The 17,997-nt window shown below is 48.8% G+C and overlaps 1 protein-coding gene across 1 annotated transcript in view; it reads right to left on the bottom strand.

Annotated features, from left to right (window-relative positions):
• The window catches only part of SNX29 (sorting nexin 29), a 511,081-nt gene that overhangs the window by 178,065 nt on the left and 315,019 nt on the right, over window positions 1-17,997 (bottom strand). The window contains exon 16 of the mRNA XM_026520303.4: window positions 7,066-7,182. Within this exon, the coding sequence (XP_026376088.1) occupies window positions 7,066-7,182 (117 nt within the window). The remainder of the gene's footprint in view (window positions 1-7,065; window positions 7,183-17,997) is intronic.

Genomic DNA, 17,997 nt, shown 5'->3' with positions numbered 1-17,997 from the left:
AACAGGAGCTGTGTTCCCAGAGAATTCTCAGGGCTGTAATCAAATCCTACTAAAGGAAAAAAAAGAAAAAGAAAAAACTCCAGCATTCATTCACATCTTATACCAGAGGGGGAAAAAGAATAATGAGCAGAGTCCTAAAAATACTTAACATTCAAAAAAAGAAAATGAAAAAAATTCAACCCCTAATCCCAAACTCATTCTTAAAATAAGTGACTTGGCTTAAAAGTCTATATAATACCACAAAAAGACAGCGCTGAGAGCAAACCATGTCCTCGGCTTCTATCTTAAAAAAATATTATTTGGTCCATGCAGTCCTCTCGGGTTCTGTGCAAATGAAGTTCTCCCGCAGAGAACATTCACTGGGCACCTACTATGTGCACTGTGGTGCTAGGCACTGGGGATTCAGAGACAAATATACTCAGGCCCCTGCCACGTTCCCGCCACTGAGCGGTTTTACTGGCAGTCTCTCGCTCAGTCACCCAGAGGTGCCATATTACTCCCCACTTCAGAGAAGAGCAAATTGGGGTTTCCAAATAAAGCAAACTCCATGTTGCCCTTGAGGCCCTCAAATACTCCGGTGGTGTGAGAGAAAGTTTAATCCAGAGGCAGCAGAGAGCCAGACCAAGTGGACATGAAGGAGGAGAGGCTGAGATTCCCTAACAGATGCTTCTCACAAAGGGAAGCCTCTGAAACTGAAACTGAGCTTCAAACTTCCTCCTTCCTATGGCCCCCGCTGTCTGACTCTGGGGAAACTAAGCAGAGCAGGCCTGAGGCAATGATGACCAGGTCAAGGTGTCCTCTGGGGGCCCACTGCCCAAATGGCCAGCCGTTCCCACAGCCTTCAGGCCCTTAATGATCACTTTCTTCTCTCTCTCCTCCCTCTGGCCATCACAACCTGCCCCCAGGAAAGAATCCCCTGACAGTCAGGGCCGCCTCTGTGTGAACAGATGGCACTACCCTGAAGGGCATTCAGACTTGAAGCAAAAGGAGCATGGCCTGGCGGAGAGGAGGCAGGCATGCGCGTCAAAGGGGTCCAGGGAAAGTCTGGACTCCACCACCTCCTGCCTGTGGGCTTCATTCATTCGCCTAATTCTTCACTCAGTGAGCCAACCCACCTTAATTCAGCACCCACCACACGAATCACTGTGCCTCAAAGGGAGCAGAAGACAGAGAATTTGCTCTCGTGCAGCAGAGAAGACATAAAAATTCAGTGCCATACACCATAATGAGGCGCCCAGCGCTGGGGGGAGCTCAACCCTTCTGCGTCTCAGTTGCCATATTTTTTTAAGACTTTATTTGCCAGAGAGAGAGAGAGCACAAGCAGGGGGAGCAGCAGGCAGAGGGAGAAGCAGGCTCCCTGATGAGCAAGGAGCCCGATGAGAGGCTCGAACCCAGGACTCTGGGATCATGACCTAAGCTGAAGGCAAATGCTTCACCGACTGAGCCACCCAGACGCCCCCCAGTTGCCATAATACTTATAAAAGAGGGTAACACCTCTGCTTAAGTCACAGGCTTTTCAAAATTGAGAGAATGAACATGAAGACCCAATGTGTGCCTGACACATTGTGAAGAACTTGATAAATCGTGAGCTGGTGATGGATGCTGGACCCCTGGAAGGGTTTCGTCCAACAGGTGGAGGAGAATGGAAGGTGATGACGGTCCCCCCCAGGGCCCTGGAAATCGCCCAAGGCACCATCTCTGGGCTTCACCTAGCCGAGCTGAGTCCCACGGACCACCAGACAACCTTCTAATTCAAATGCAGGCTTTCACAAGAATGTTATGCTACCCATTATCATAAAAATAAAAATGAGAAATTCAATATCCATCAATAGGGGTCTGGTTAAATAAATTATGGTATTGCCAGTTCAAAGCAATACGGTGTAGCTCTTAAAAAGAATGAGGTAGATCTGTATGTAAAATAAAATAAAAAGATCTCTTAACTACATTGTTAACTGGGGGGAAAGTCATATTCCAAACAGTGAATACAGTAGGCAAGTAGTTGCTAAAACGTGTGGGAGTGTGCGTGCAACTCACTCAGGCATCCCTCATTTCTGGAAAGACAAACCCAACACTGGGGGTCCTTACTGACTCTAGGGAGGACTTCTAGGGCGCCAGCGATACGAGGGAGATTCACTCACTTTTCACAAAGTGCTCTTTTAGACTACTTGCCTTTTCAGCATGGGTCTAACAAGGTTTGTCAGAGTTCAAAATTTTACAAGTTCCAATTGTTTACAGAAAACTCCAGGGGCGCCTGGGTAGCGCAGTTGTTAAGCGTCTGCCTTCGGCTCAGGGCGTGATCCCGGCGTTCCGGGATCGAGTCCCACATCGGGCTCTTCCACTATGAGCCTGCTTCTTCCTCTCCCACTCCCCCTGCTTGTGTTCCCTCTCTCGCTGGCTGTCTCTATCTCTGTCACATAAATAAATAAAAAATCTTAAAAAAAAAAAAAAAAAGAAAACTCCAGTCTTTCAAGGCATACAGATCTGTCACTTCTCACTGGAGGACTTTGGCTGAGTTAGTCCATATCCAAGCCTCGGTTGTCTCTTAGGCAAAATGGTATCATAATAGTAATTACCGCTAGGGTCACGGAGGATTAAATGGAGTACTAATACTTTACAAGTATTTATATTTGGGGCAGACATCAATAAATGTTACCTATTAAAAGTGGAGTTGTTGACTTAGAGGAGCTGGTTCATGGTTTCCATCATCTAAAAGGAGAGTAATGCACTGAAGGCATTCTCTAAAAATGCACCTGCAGTGACAGGAGTCATTGATCTTTCCTTCAGCATAGAGGACACACAGGCACTCCTCCAGAATCCACACTGAACCCATTCTAAGGAATGCGACCACTCCTTGGTCCTCGCCTGCTCTCACGTCCCCCCTCCAGGAAGGCAGGCCTTGGAGGATGCCAGGATGCAGGGATACGGGAGCCACTTGCGTGCCCCCGACAGCAGGTCTGCTCAGTCTGAAACAAGTCAGCACAGCGAGTTCCCCATTCCTGCAACCCCACTGTCCTTTCTCAGCAAGGGGGCCACAAATGGCAGTAAAGTGAGAAGTCACACTGCCCAAGTCTTTAATGTGGGACACAGCCGGGAAGGACACATATAGGGACTCTAGGGACCTTGCCTGGTAGGATAATGGGTAACCCAAGGGAACCCATGCATACCTGTTCTCCCCAACTCCCCAGAGTTGGTAGAGCTTGAGAAAGAAAACAGACTTTATGGATTCAAGCGGAGTTTGAATCCAGCTCCACGATACTCTCACCGGAAGATTCGGGACCTCTCTGAGCCTCAGTCAAGCTATAAAACAAAGATGAAATCACCTCCCACAGAAGGTTCTTAGTGCACAATAGGTACTCACTACCTGTGTTTCTGTCTTAGGAAAACGTATTTATCTCCCTAATGAAAGAAATCCACAAAGATCTTGTACACATCTTGGATATCTGAGGAATAAGGGAAACCAACTCAACTGGGGACTGCACTAGAGGGCTTTAAGCACAGGAGGTAACATTCACATGCTGACATCATATAAAGGAAGTACACACCACCACCACCACCTGTGAGGGCAAGTATCAAAAAAAAAAAGAAGTCAAACTTGAAACTCATCCAGACTCTACAGCTAATGACCAATTCAAAGGAAAGGCAAGGGACAGAGGAACATGGTAAGGATTACCACGGGGTTGCCATCAACAGAACACTAAACAGGAGACCGTTCTTAAGGCCAGGTTTTTCAATAGTATCAAAAAGATGTGTGTGGGGGAGGGTAACGTACAAATTAAGAAGCTAAAAAGACCGATCACCCAACTGTACTGTTTGCACTGCACTAAGACCCTGATTAGACCAAATAAATCAAAAAAATGTTTTGAGGTAACTGGAGAACACTGAACACTGATTGGACATTTGAGGATAGTAAGGAATTATCATTAATTTTTTAGGTATGATGATGGTACCATAAGTATCTTTTAGTGATAAACACTGAACTATTCTGTGACTGAAATAATATGACTTGGATATGCGTCCAAATAATCTGAGTTGGGAAGGGACTGAATGGAGTAAGAATGAGTCAAGAATGACCCCTGAGTTGGTTACTGCCAAAGCTGAGTGATGGGGTTTCATTTAGGTGATTCTCCCTTTTCCACAGGCTTAAATTTTCCACTTTCATTAAAAAGCTGGTAAGTAAGCCATAGGCTGGTAGGGAATATTCACAACATCTGTTAATTGAAAAGACAGGTAAAGAACTGCTAGAAATCAGCAAGAAAACACACGCAACCCGGCAGGAAATGGGCGCAGGCTGCCAGTCACAGAAGTGGAAACCGAAATACTGAGTTGGCTAATGGCAAGATGGTCCACTTCACTCGCGATCAGAAAATCACAAGTTAAAACCTGCCACACGCCCACAAGTGTTGGTAGGGATCTCAAAGTGCTAGCAGGAACTCGTGCACACCAAAAGAGGGATCATAAACAGGTATTTGAATGGATGAATGAATAAATAAATAAATAAATCTCAGTACCGTTTAAAATAACACAGCACACAACTCCGCCAAGTTCGCCCTTAGGCCCGGGTCTCACAGAAACACCTGTGTAGTGGATGCAGGAAGTGCTACTACAGGACTGCTAAGATCGGCAAGACAGACAGGCCGACCTTCTGCGCTTCCCGACAGAAAACACCACCCCAGCGACAGCGACGTTCGCAGGAAAATTAAAGCCCCATCCCAGCCCCCAGACCCAAGTGCCAATTCCGGAAAATAGAAGCAACAGAGGGGCATGGAGAAGAATGCTGCAAAGGCACCATCAGCTAGTTTCCAGTGGTGACACAACCCAGGGTCTTCCACAAACACATGTTAAGGAAAAGAGAGGAAAGAGAGGTGGAGGGGGACGCGACGGATGGACAGGAACACCAGCGAGCACTTTGATTAATGGACAGAGGGAGTGAAACAGCGGTGGGCAGGGGTTGGAGGAGGGACGAATGGGGTGTTGGGGTTTTCTGGGGCAGAGGTTGAGCTGGGGAGGAGGACAAGCTTCAGGAGACAGAGGGGAGGTGCGGGTTGCACCTAGGGCCACACCATCTCACACTGAAGACTGGTTAGGATGGAACATTTCAGCTTCTGTTTCACTCAAGTCAAAACAACTGTGTTAAAATGAAACATGAAACACAAGAGACATAACCAATGACAAGACACGGACCTCACATGTATCCTAGTTTTTAAAAAACTATAAAACATTATGAAACAGTAAGAAATTTGAACACTGCTCTTTGATGATCTAAAAGACTGAAGTGCCTGGGTGGCTCAGTCATTAAGCGTCTGCCTTCGGCTCAGGGCGTGATCCCGGCGTTCTGGGATCGAGCCCCACATCAGGTTCCTCCACTGAGAGCCTGCTTCTTCCTCTCCCACTCCCCCTGCTTGTGTTCCCTCTCTCGCTGGCTGTCTCTGTCTCTGTCGAATAAATAAATAAAATCTTTAAAAAAAATAATAAAAAATAAAAATAAAAGAATGAAGGGTAATGGAGGGATGATGATGATATCGTATTTATGGTTCCCCCCCCTTTTTTTTTTAAGATTTTAAGATCTATACAAAGAGGTCTATTGATGAAATAACACCAGTATCTAAATCAAAATCATACAGAAGGAGAAGCACGTGTGGGGAACTTCAAACAAGACTGACCACCACTGAGCAGAGTTCTACTTAACAAATTTGCCTAAGATTCTTTAATCTTTGGGCATCTAACACTGGACATGATAAACCTTTGAAACAAAGAAGCTATTATAAACGTATATAAGAGGACAAAATGCTCTCAGCATCGTGGTTTGCAATAGCAAATTAATGCAAAAAAACCTAACTGTCCATTAAAATGCAACTGGATTAAAATTATCATTGTACTTCATTCAAGAGAGAACTCAAGAGTCAAGGAAGTGAACGAATTAGACGGGAGGCCCCCGACCAGGGTGGTTTGGTCCCCACTGCTCAGGGAACATCTGGCAATGTTTGGAGGCATTCTTGGAAGTCGTTAGCGAGTGGGGTGCTACTGGCCTCTAGTGGGTAGAATTCAGGGGTGCTGCTAAACCTCCTACACAAAGCACAGGACGGCCCCCACAACAAGGAATTACAGTCATGCCCCGTATCTGCAGGGGATACATTCCAAGACCCTCAGTGGACGCCTGGAGCTGCGGACAGTCCTGAACCCTACATACACCTTCATGTGGTACCTACGACAAAGTTGAATTTCTAGATTTGGCACCTAAGAGATCAGCAACAATAGCAAATAGATTAATTCTAACAATATACTGCAATGAAAGATGTGAATGTGGACTCTCTCGCGAAGTATCTTATTGTCCTCTATTCTCCCTTCTTTCTTGTGACAATGTGAGAGGACACAACACCTACATGAGGAGCTGAAGGAGGTGTGACGGAGGGGCTGTCATATAGCGTTTGGCTACCACTGACCTTCTGACAACCCATCAGAAGGAGAGTCATCTGCTTCCAGACTGTGGCAAAGTGGAACCACAGATATGGGGGGACGACCCTAAGGGGCCAAATGTATCAAAAGAACCACAGTTTTAAAATCCTCTACTACATCTGTGTGAGAAAGGCCTCAAACCACAGTACTGACTTAAAAACAAACAAAAGCAAGGGCCAAGGAGATATATACAGGTAACACCATGTAAGTAAAGGTTACACAAAACCAAGATTGTTTGTTGCTCATGGAAATTTATGTAGTGAAGTATAAAAACAGGAAGGAGAAGGCTATACACCAATTTCAGAATACTGACTATGGGGTGCGGGGGCGTGAAATGTTGCAAAGGGGAGGCTTCAAATAGAATTGGTACCATCATGTTAATTCTACCCCTTCCCACCCGAAGCAAAAAAAGTGTAGGGAAGGTTCATGCACGTGAAATCTGGATGGTGGGGACATGACAGCTCACTCTTTCCGTCTCCGTACTTTTCCATACCCTTGACATTGCCAACAATGAACAAACTGAACAGTGTGGCTGTGGGCAGCAGAGACTGGGAAGACGGACAAAGCAGGCAGAAGAGTGAGGCTGGAACCTTCCCAGGCAGGAGCACTCACCGGTCCCCGCAGGTCAATGAGCTCCTGCCTCATCTGGGACACGAGGGCCTCCTTGGCCACCAGGGCCCTGTGCAGGCGCTCGTTGAACTCAATCAGCTCGCCGTGCATCTCCGCCACCTGGAACACACAAGCACCACACGGTGAGGCTCAGAAGGCAGACCCGCGCCCCACCCCCAGCACTTGCCCCACATCTGTGGGCCTGCCACTCGTCGGCAAGGCACCAGGAGGTTGTCCTGGCTGGAAACACAACACTGTCTGCTTATGAGCTGTGCAAACCTGCCTCTCAGTCGAACACATCTGTGACTGGGTAGATGTGAACACTACGGAATCAACGGTCCGCAGTCTATGGTCGGAACAGTGCCCTATCAGCTCTTTTTGGGCCTTCGGTTTTTATCCTTCATAGACACTTCCCTAGCAAAGGCTCTCTTCCTCATCTGAGTTGTGCCTGCCAGGAATGACCCGGCTCACGGCACAGGTGGAGTAACTGACCACTTTCGTTCCTCAGGGCCTTGGTTCTGAAACCAAGAACACAGAGCCAGAGCCTCGGGGCGATGGCGATGGCGACAGTGACGGTGACAGATCCTATGGCAGCAGCACAAGGACCCCTCAGTCACCAGGATCTTTGCCAGGGACATCCCTTCCGAGTGCTCCTCGCATCTTCATGATGCTGGCTCCGGGAGGCAGGTGTCAGTATTCCTGCCTTTCAGAAGGGCAACGATGTCACAGCGTAGAAGGGGCTAGCTCAAGGTCATACCGCCCATGAAGGAGGGACTCCGGGGCCCCGGCTCTGGACCACACGCCACAGTTCTACAACTTGCATTATGCCCACGTGCAGCCCACTCGGGCCTGCTCTGAGCCCTTGAACTTGTGCATATTTATTCAATACCCTTGGCTCATCCCAAACAAAAGGAGGTTGCCATCAAGTAGTCTATGACTGATATACACAGTGAACCACAGGTCTTTCTCGCTATCAACTTATGACAAGCACAATGACATCCTATATGGTCAAAACAAAGTAATTTCTCTGATTCTATGAGCGATCTTGGGGGGGCTTAAGATCAAATTCGACTATAATTTATTCAAACATTTTAGAGAAATTTGCAATGTCATCTTGCCATGGTCTTCAGGAACTTTGAAAGAAGAATCTTGCAACCATCTTAAAGAGAACCCCTTGAGAATTTAGAGGTCAAGAGACCTTCCCCCAGTCCTGTCCCCCTGCTTTTCCTAAGAGATCACCCCTCCTGTATACTATAGATTTCAGCCAGGACTTATATTCTATTTAAGACAAAATCAGTATCAAACCACTTGTAATAAGTACTACATATGAAATATAAAACATACTGTAAGAATCAAGAAGGGATACAGGGAGACATCTTATGGGAAAAGAAAGGATCATTAACCTAAGTCTTGGGGCCTCAGGAGGAATAAAGGGGGGGGGGGCTTTTGTTTTTGATGTGTTGTTATATAAAAGATAAAAGGAAAGACACAAGATATTAACATTAGTCAAGGGACAGATTTTCTTTCCATTATTTCTACTTTTCCTTACTTTTTAGTTTGCTGATAATGAACACTCTTCCATTTATCAGTGGGTAGAACCACTTGGGCCCTTTAAAGAACTGAAATTCTTCACCTGAAACTAAAGGCAGCCATGGTACAATCAACACAAAATGCACTGGGCTCCCAGTCACATCCTGATTCCTTCAACTTGCTCTGTGAATCCGCACCCTATTCATGGCAACCCCCTGTCCCCGGGGTGCCCACCTCCTTCAAACCCATGTGAAATGCCAAGTGGGAAATGGTATAAAAGATATTCCAAGTACCATGCAATTAACAACGGGAGAATAAGGCACTGAGCCTTTAACCAGCTTCTGTCTGTACAGACCTAAAATTCATATTTCCCAGCTGTGTTATTCCTTTTGTATAGAAAAAGCTTAAGACGATCTTCTTTTGGTCTTTCACAAACAAAGACAGTATTGCTAATAATGCCTGTGCGGATCCCCCACACAGAAATCACCTAAATGTTCCCTGAGCTTTCTCGGGGCGGACAGTCCATTTACCACACAGTATGCAGAGAACACAGCTGCCAATACTCCTGCTAAATGCCTGCTGCCGTAACCCCGCAAAACAGAGCTTTACATAAACGCCACCGGCATTTCCAAAGGAAAGCAAGGTTTTGCTTTGTTTTTGTTTTGCTTTGTTTTGCAGTGGGAGCCAGAGTGTTAAAACAATTTTCCATAAATGTATAAAACATCGAAACATCCCAGCTTGCAATGGTATTTATCAGGAGCTGTCAAAAGCCTGGTTCTCTTTCGCAGCCAGAAGAGTGACTTGACCACGTCAGACAAAGCTTTCATTTTGCTAGGGAATGGGGGGGGGGGGGCGGGGGGGATCCGGTGGAACAGAGGAGATAAACTGATGAAATAATTTTGACTAACCATTAAAACTACAATATTCACTGTTACTAAGCTAAGCTCTGAAATTCAGAGTTTCTAGATTAGATATGCCTACATAGAGCCGTTGAGACCAACAGCTTTGATCTTCTATAAACCATGCTGAGCTCACTGTTCCTTGAATAACTCTTTCCAACGCTAGTGTAACTAGAAATGGATTTGAGACTCCGAGAGCCCCAGAAAAGGAAGCGGAGATGATGGAAACAAGAGCAGGCAGCTCAAGCCCAGCTGGCTGGAGTTCCTGTTAGGCTCTGAGGGCACTGACAGGTCTCGCCTGACCAAGCCTTGCCTGGAGCAGCCAGAGAGAGTCGCAGGGAATGGGACACAGAGACAGACACTGGCTACCCTTCAGTCCATGCTCGGCCAAGCAGACTGAGGGATCGTCCCAAAACAACATCCGATATCATCACCTGCTATTTAAAACCTTCATTGCTTCCCATTGCCTTAAGGATAAATAAAACCCAAACCCCCTCGTGATCAGCCTCTCTAACCCCATCACCTGCCCCCTCACCCCCAGCATCTAAAGTCACTCAGACCCGCAGGTCTTCTATGTCCCATAAACATGCTAAGCTCTAGGAGGTCACCCTGAGATAGGAAGAAGAAACGGATATCTAGCAAAGGAAACTGTAAGTACAAAGGCCCAGAGGTTGCCAGGGCTGGTGGGGGCGGAGGGGGGAGGGGACAGCTGAGACAGGCAATTAAGGGCTCAGAGTCTGGTCTAAGACAGGCCTGCACCTGATCACTCACAGTGTGCTCCGGCGCCAGGCTCTTAACCTTGAGGAGCCTAGAGCCATTTACCCACAAAACGGCGATTCAAAACCCTACCGACTGCATGGGGCCACCGTGCTGCCAACGTGAGCAGCCGCACCTAACCAGCTCTGCACTGCGTCTGCACGTGGCAAGTGCTCAGTGAAGGAGACCTGGTTGTACAGGATGGGTGATCCCATAAAAGGGAAATGGAGGACAGGGATGTCTTTAGAAGCCAGATAGAAAGGGGCCACATGTGCTATACCAACGAACTCAGCTGTGGAGAGAGACTCATTGTCCCCCAGTGGACAGAGTTGCTAACCATGTGCCAGGCCTGGTGGAGGGGGGGCAGGAAGGTCAAGGGGTTCACACCTTACAGATCAGACAAACTAGAGCTTACTGAGAGAGGAGGACTGGGAAAGAGGACGGGGTATTAGGGAAGGTCTTCCCAAGAGCGAACATTCAGAAGTCCCTCACTTCTCCCCTCAGGCTTGGCACAAGCCGGGCAGCCCCCCCGCCCCCGCCCACCCCCATGCACTATGCCCAGGGCCATTCGGAGAGGAAGCCTCTCAAAGTGCACAACTCATGAATTAACAAGGTGCAGCTGCTTGTCAGGCACCTTTTGGATTTTGCCCTTTAGGCTGGACAGAAGGCAGATTTCTTGAATCTTTGGCAATATCCATCAAACTTTTAAAATCACTCACCTGTGACTTGGCAAGTCTCTGTCAGGGAGTAACCCAGCCCCTCCACTTGCACCTGTGCCCCAAGCCCCAGTGCAGCTCCAAATGGCTGGAACCTACCTAAATACTCAGCCACAAGGGATCAGTAAAATGTATCGGGCTCACCCCCTCTCTCCCACCTCTGGCCCCTGGGAGACACCACTCGTCGCTTGCTGCACTCCTTCCTCAAGGAAACACTCAGGCAGTCACTCCCGACTGATCGGAGACTTGGCCTGTGGATGACACCAACTTGGTATCCCTGGCACAAGGGATGGGGAATAGCGTCATCAGGAAGGTGACATTTGAGTTGGACTTTGGAAGACGAAAGCTTTGGAAGTTCAGGAGACTGAGCAATCCATTCCAGCTGGAGCATCAGAGAAGATGATTTCCAAAAATAATGTGGCTGTGAAAAAGCTTTTAAGTCTGTGAAAATCCCAGGAATTATCATAATTACCTGCCAAATCACGAAAGAATTATAAATTTAAAAAAAAAAAGCCTCTGGCATTTCCTTTGATATTGGAATGTTCTATCTAATCACATTCAAGCAAATCATGCTTCTCCCTCCCTCAGCTACCTAATTAGACACTTCCCTGATTAGACCAAGACAACCCCCAAATTTTAATGGTAACTGAGGCTCTCCTGGTCACATACCCCAAACTATCCAGAACATTCACTTTGACGTCTCAGCATCGTAAGTTGTATAAAATGCACAAGCTGGCCTTTGGTCTCACATACAGAGGGTGCAGGGAGGGATCTAGAACCTCTTTCTGTGATGAGGACACTGCACCAGGTAAAGACTAAGACCTTGCTTAATTCACTCTTGAGCACCAACTATGTTCCAGACCTTTTCCAGGTATTACATCCATCCGCTCACATGACTCTCGCATCCCTCCTGCAGGCTGGGCATGTCTCCCTAAGGAGGAGCCTCGAGGCTCAGACAGGCCAGGCTGTGAGACTAGGGTGGGGGAGTCAGGAAGTGGCAGGACGGGATGGCCACCATCTGTGCTCTCCGCACGCCACCTTGGGCGATGGGACATAGGCTGAGCCTTCCAGGGGTTAAGGAGAGGAGTGTGCCCACAGAGGGAAGGGAAGTAGTGCAATGCGGACCAGTGGTTCCCAAAACAAGCTGATCATTAGCCACTCGGAGGGCTCTTGAAAAATACAGATTTCTGGCCCTCCTTCTCAGGAACTGACTCAATGGGGAGGGGGGGCAGGGCATCCCAAGAAGTACTTGTTAAGGACCCCACTGGCCATGACGATCACTCCAATCTGGGAGCCACCAGCACAGACCAGGAGGACGCATCTCACACGCCGAGGTATGAATTGCAGGTGGGCTGGCGCCCAGTTGTAGAAAACCTAGTGTTTCAGCCCATGTTTGTAACAGCGATGTCACAGAAGCTTCTCCACTTGTCAGCTCTCTACATCCAACTTCTCACTGAGGTGAGCTAAGCCACAAGCCAGAGAACAACTACCTTAAGCCGCTGACTGACAACAGACAGCAGCCATCAGCACGTGTGGCGGGGCGCTCGGTAACGGTGCGGACTGCCCGGAGGGGCCTGGGAACGGGGGCCAAGAGGCAGACACTGGGCTCCAAGCTACCGGTCTGGCACAAAGGAAGAACTGGAGTTGACAGTGAAGATCTATAAATATTTAACACAATTTCATATTGCTATGAAATCCAGGAATTTGGTTTTTCTAGATTTTTTTTTTTTTTTGTATTGTACACGTGTTAGTCTGCAGTGAAATGGAAATGTTTCTAAAAACCCAGCTCTTCACCACAGGGAGTTTGAAAGGCACCTACCTACAACACATATGCTAGATTTGAAATAATGTCTTACGCTAATTATCAGAAACAATGATGAATGATGAGGACAAAAGAAAGCCAAAATAGGATCGTTTTTAGGTAAGACCTGAGTTTTTTTTAAAAAAAACAAGACAGAACTGAGGCCATCAATACCTGTCCTCCTTTCAGATGGGTATACACGGTGTTCTCGTACAGTGTGGGTCTGGGACAGTAACTAAAATCCTGAGTGTCCATACCCAGCCCAGGACACAGGTCTCAGACGTCCTGGGAAAGTTACAGCCGCCATCGCCCTCTTTGACCCTGGTACGCTCAGCCTATCCTATAGTTGCCTGAACGTGCCCATTTCCCAGGGGAGGAAGGTGAGGCTTGGGGAATGAGGAAGTCTCAGGTCACAGAGCTCACGAGTGACAGCTGAGATCTGAACCCAGTTATCATGGCTCCAAAGCCTGTATTCTTTCCACCACTCAACCCTTCAGGTGATAGATAAATCACCCAGCAAGGGAAATACTGGGACCACTTGGGCTGAGCGGAAGGCTAGGCTGAGAGAGGCTGCGCGCCCTGTATAAGGCCGCGACTCTAGACCAGATCTCCTGCTGCTAAACCCAGCCTGCTCCTCCAGGGGGCACAGGAGACTCCCAAGGATGAGAAATGGGGCAGTACTTGGCACAGCGCTTGTGGGGCACGGGAGGCAGGTGCACGGTGCACTTCTCTGCCCTACGGCTGCTCGCCCATCTCTCCAGGAAGCACTTCGTCAGATGCTGCGGCTCCCTAGGAGACGAAGGCTCTTACTCCTCCTCACTCTAGAGCTGAGGGAACGGCGTCACTGACAGGGTAAGCACCGTGCCCACGGCCACACAGGAAGCCAGCAGCCCCGGAACCAAGAGTCACAGCCCAAGTCCATGTTTTGGACTCTCTACCCGGCCTCTCCACCCACCATCACCAGGATGCTGAGCCACCGTCTCAACAGCACAGGGCCTGCCAGGGCTGATGAACCTGGGTCAAGGACTCTGAGCACTGCCCCAGGCAAGAAACACTGGCACATTCACAGCCCCACCTGCCGGACAACGCACTGTCACCCATACACGGTGCACACATTAACATACACACACGCCAGAAAAGGCGTCACACACACATGGGTGCACACATCCCCTAGGAAAGGGCACCGCTGCACACACAGGGGTGCGCACGCACACGAGCACACACACGGACACACCGAGGAAAAGGCACCATCAACCAGACAGGGCATGGCTGTCATCAGTAGGCAGAGGAGGACAGCCATCGGGGCTCTGGCTGCTCCCACTGCCTTCTAAGCCCCCAGAGACCAGCCTCAGACCACTTCACAGACACCCACCTCAAGGAGACCCTGGCAGTGCAGGGAAGAGCACCCAGATCAAGTGAGAACCTGTGCTAAAGCAGGCCCTACTGTGGAATTCAGCGTCTAAAAGAGACCCCAGAGGACATGCTAGGAGTATGCAGGCCCCAGGATGAGCCTTCCAGAAAGCGGGTTTTGCTTCATGTGAAGACATGTTGGAAATCAGTTTCTTTTTTTTTTTTTTTTTTTTTTAAGATTTATTTATTTATTTATTTATGTGACAGAGAGACAGCCAGCGAGAGAGGGAACACAAGCAGGGGGAGTGGGAGAGGAAGCAGCAGGCTCCCAGTGGAGGAGTCCGATGTGGGGCTCGATCCCAGAACGCCGGGATCACGCCCTGAGCCAAAGGCAGACGCCCAACGACTGAGCCACCCAGGCACCCCGGAAATCAGTTTCTAAGTGACAATTTCAATATGAAATCATCCCAAGGGACTGTCAGGTATTACTTCAGGATGTTCAAAATCAGGATAGGTACAGACATAAGAGGTGTGGAAGTCCAATCCAGGTTCTACTTTCTGCTGTGTGACATGAGTATGTAAGTTCACATCTCTGATTCATACTATATTCTTCGTCAAATAAGGACAGTGCCCCTCATTGTCCAGGTGTGTCATGAGGTGCATTAAGAAAGAGTTCAGTAGCTCCCTAGGGCCGGCCCCGGTGAACGATCTTTCAGTACCCATGATAAGCACTTTCTAGAGACAAGGAGCGTTCCAGGCGCTCTCCACATTCGCACATACAACAAGCCTGGGAAGTACAGCTCTGTGCCCATTTTACAGAAGATGAAAGCAACGTTCAAAAAGGGCAAGCAATTGTCCAAAGTCACAGTCTGTAAGGAGGGGGTGGGGGGCCAGTAACCCCAGAGCTCACAACCCTGCATCTCCTGTCTTCTGAGTCTCCCCAGTTTCCTCCTTCCTTCCACACCGCCTTTCACCATGATCCTATTGGGTGGAGGACGGAGCTGGGTGCGGTGGTGTTGTTGAGCCCAGGAGCTGCTCAGGCTCCCCCAACCTCTGCCCTGAGAAGGCAACAGCTCTGCCATCTCAGGACTGGTCCTCCTCGACATCACATTGTAAAGCTGTCAAGTGACACACTCAGCTGAAGCCTGAGACAGACCCATCCTCAAGTGCCACGAGATAGGGCTATGTGGGCTGTCTGCTCCATCCCTGAGATAAGTAGAGGCCTGTAAGAAAACCCTGCTGATAAATTCAATGTGAAAGAGCCTCCCTTAATCTCCTCTGTAACTAGCCCCTGTGTGTTCAGAACCGCTGAGCTTGAGAGAAGTCCTACTTGAAAACATTTGGCTGGGATTACGATTTAATGGGGGGAAAGAAACACCCAGAACGAACAACAGCTCAATTAATAATGGTATGTCTGAGAAACAGATGTGGCAGCCCCAGCATGGAGCTGCTGGGCCCCAGTCCCTAATGTTGGTCCTTGTTTCTCCTGACACGTGACCTTTCAGAGAATACACAAGGCAAGCCGTGGAGAAAGGTCACACGGAGCAGTGGCTGCGAACAGCCCAGATAACACCTTTCTTTCCAGCTTTTGCTAATGGCCCTTAAAGAGCAAAGGCAGAATAGACAGAAAGCGTGATCATCAAGCAGCAGCCGACACCTTCCCTGCGGTTGAGACAAATGAGCAATGACGGGAGAAAAAAAAAAAGAAAGAAAGAAAAAGAAAAACAAAACCATGAGTCCCAGCCCTCTGCTGAAAGATACGCTCACCCAAGAGCAACAGAGAGGCATCAGGCAGCTGTGAAGCTGTCTGACAGGTCCCATCACCTGTCACCCTCCTGCTGGAGCCTCTGCAGAGAGGCTGCCTGGCGCTGTGTCTAAGGTGTGCACCCCGAGTCAGGAGACCATCCCCCAAATCGCTTTTACCTGTCTGGGCCTCAGTTTCTCATCCATAAAATGAGGCTGCTAACAGTGTCAATCTCGCAGGGGTTCCATGAGATTTAAATGATTAAGAGGTAAGAAGTGCTTAGCTTAGAGCATGGCACGCACGAGTACCCCTACTATTAGAGCCACTGTTCGCTACGAACCAGGCGCCAACAAAGCAGCCGCTGCCACAGGCCCTGGACCATCGACAGCGCTAACTTCTCTCACACCCGCTCCCATCTCCCACCTGGACAAAAATGACAGCCCCTGCTGCCTGTCCTGTTCTGCACCCCACTCCCAAGCTGATGCTCCAACAGCCCCCCTGGAACCCAAACCAGATCACACTGTTCCGCCTAACATCTGTCAATGATGTTGACACACACAGTGACAGGCTATCCGCAACTGATCTCAAGATAATGCGGGGGCGGGGGGCAAAGGAGGGCTAGCACGCAGCAGGACTGGTCTTGGAGAAGGAGCTGGATGAGGCCTGTAACGGGTACAGGGAGATACGTGACACCGTTTTTGTCTACACTGAAATTTCTCCAGAACCCAAAATTTAAAAACAGCTTTCAGTGGCATCCCATTCATTTCCTTGACATAGGATTCAAGCAATGGAAAGAGGGGTGAGGTAGAAGGAGGGGCGAGGTGGGAAGGGGAGGGGAGGAAACATTTCAAGGGAAAGACGGACACCGGCATAATGAGACTACGGGATCCTCCTCCAACTCCCTCCCTCACACACCTCCTAAAGCCCCACCTACCCCTCAAAACTCAACTCAAATCTCCGTTTACTTCCCTCCCCAACTCCTTTGATCCATCCATGCATCATCTCCATAAAAGATGCATCAGCAGTAGCTACAACAGCTGCTGTTTTCTGAACACCTAATACAGATCAAGCATCTGCAGGGCCACAAAGGATCTTTCTGCACAAATAACAAAAAGGTGTGCATTCTGGGTGGCTATAGCCTCACAGGGCCTAAGCTCAGTGAGTGGGGCATGGGCTGGATACAGCTCCTACTGGACTCCGAGCACATGCCCTTGTACAGTGAACAACCTGCACAACTGTACAGTGGCCTTAGACATTCTGCCAGGTGCTACTGTTGCTCCCATTTCACAGGGGAGGAAAATGAGACCCCAAGAGTCTAGAACCCTTGCCCCTAATCACAGAGAGGTTACCGCGATAGCTAACACCCAGAACCACATTCTTTTTGTTACACAAAGCTCCTGCAGAAGGTGGTACGTCAATGCCGTGGCCAGGCTTTGTGCACCCAGCAGACAATGCTGTCTCCCGCACAGTTCACCGTCCTGGAATCGAGCACAGGATCTCACCCATCTCTACACATCTTACTTGGAATCACTGCCAAAGCCAGCAACAAAACCAGACACTTCCAGGCTTTTCTTTGCTGGATCAATTATGGGAGGGTCAATGGTGGAGAAGAGCACAAAGTCTCCTTTCTGTTAACACAGGAGATAATGCAGTTTACCTGGCATCATACAATGGTTGTAATTATCACCCATTACAAGTATAAAATATTGTGTTCGGCTGAGCTTGTGAAAATGGGTCAAGAATTACTTCAAAAAGCTTTGCTGGCCTCTCCTTTGAAAAGCTGTTACAGGCTGGCTCACGGAGGGGCTATTGATTCTTGAGGATCCCAGAGTTGGAAGGCAGCTCCGCAGTGGCCTCATCCACCTCCCAGCACAGAACGCCTTCTCCAGCCTGCAGGGCAGGCACTGAAGGAGGAGGAGGAAGAGGGGGAGCCCTCATTACGAGGAGCAGACATTCACCGAGCACGTACTCTGTGCGAGACCCAGGTCTCACACATCAGCTCATGCGCAGGGAACCTGTGAGGCCCGGCCATAGCCCATTCCCTTCTTTGAACACTCCTCTGCAGGAGCAGGGAACGCACAGACCCATCTGCTCGACAAGTTCCTATGGACCATCTACCATGCAGCATGCTCGGAATTC

Source organism: Ursus arctos, unplaced genomic scaffold (assembly GCF_023065955.2).
Source record: "Ursus arctos isolate Adak ecotype North America unplaced genomic scaffold, UrsArc2.0 scaffold_2, whole genome shotgun sequence".
In the NCBI taxonomy this organism is placed as follows: Eukaryota; Metazoa; Chordata; class Mammalia; order Carnivora; family Ursidae; genus Ursus; species Ursus arctos.
The sequence above is the reverse complement of the archived record's forward strand: the minus strand, read 5'-3'. Positions and strand labels throughout refer to the sequence as shown.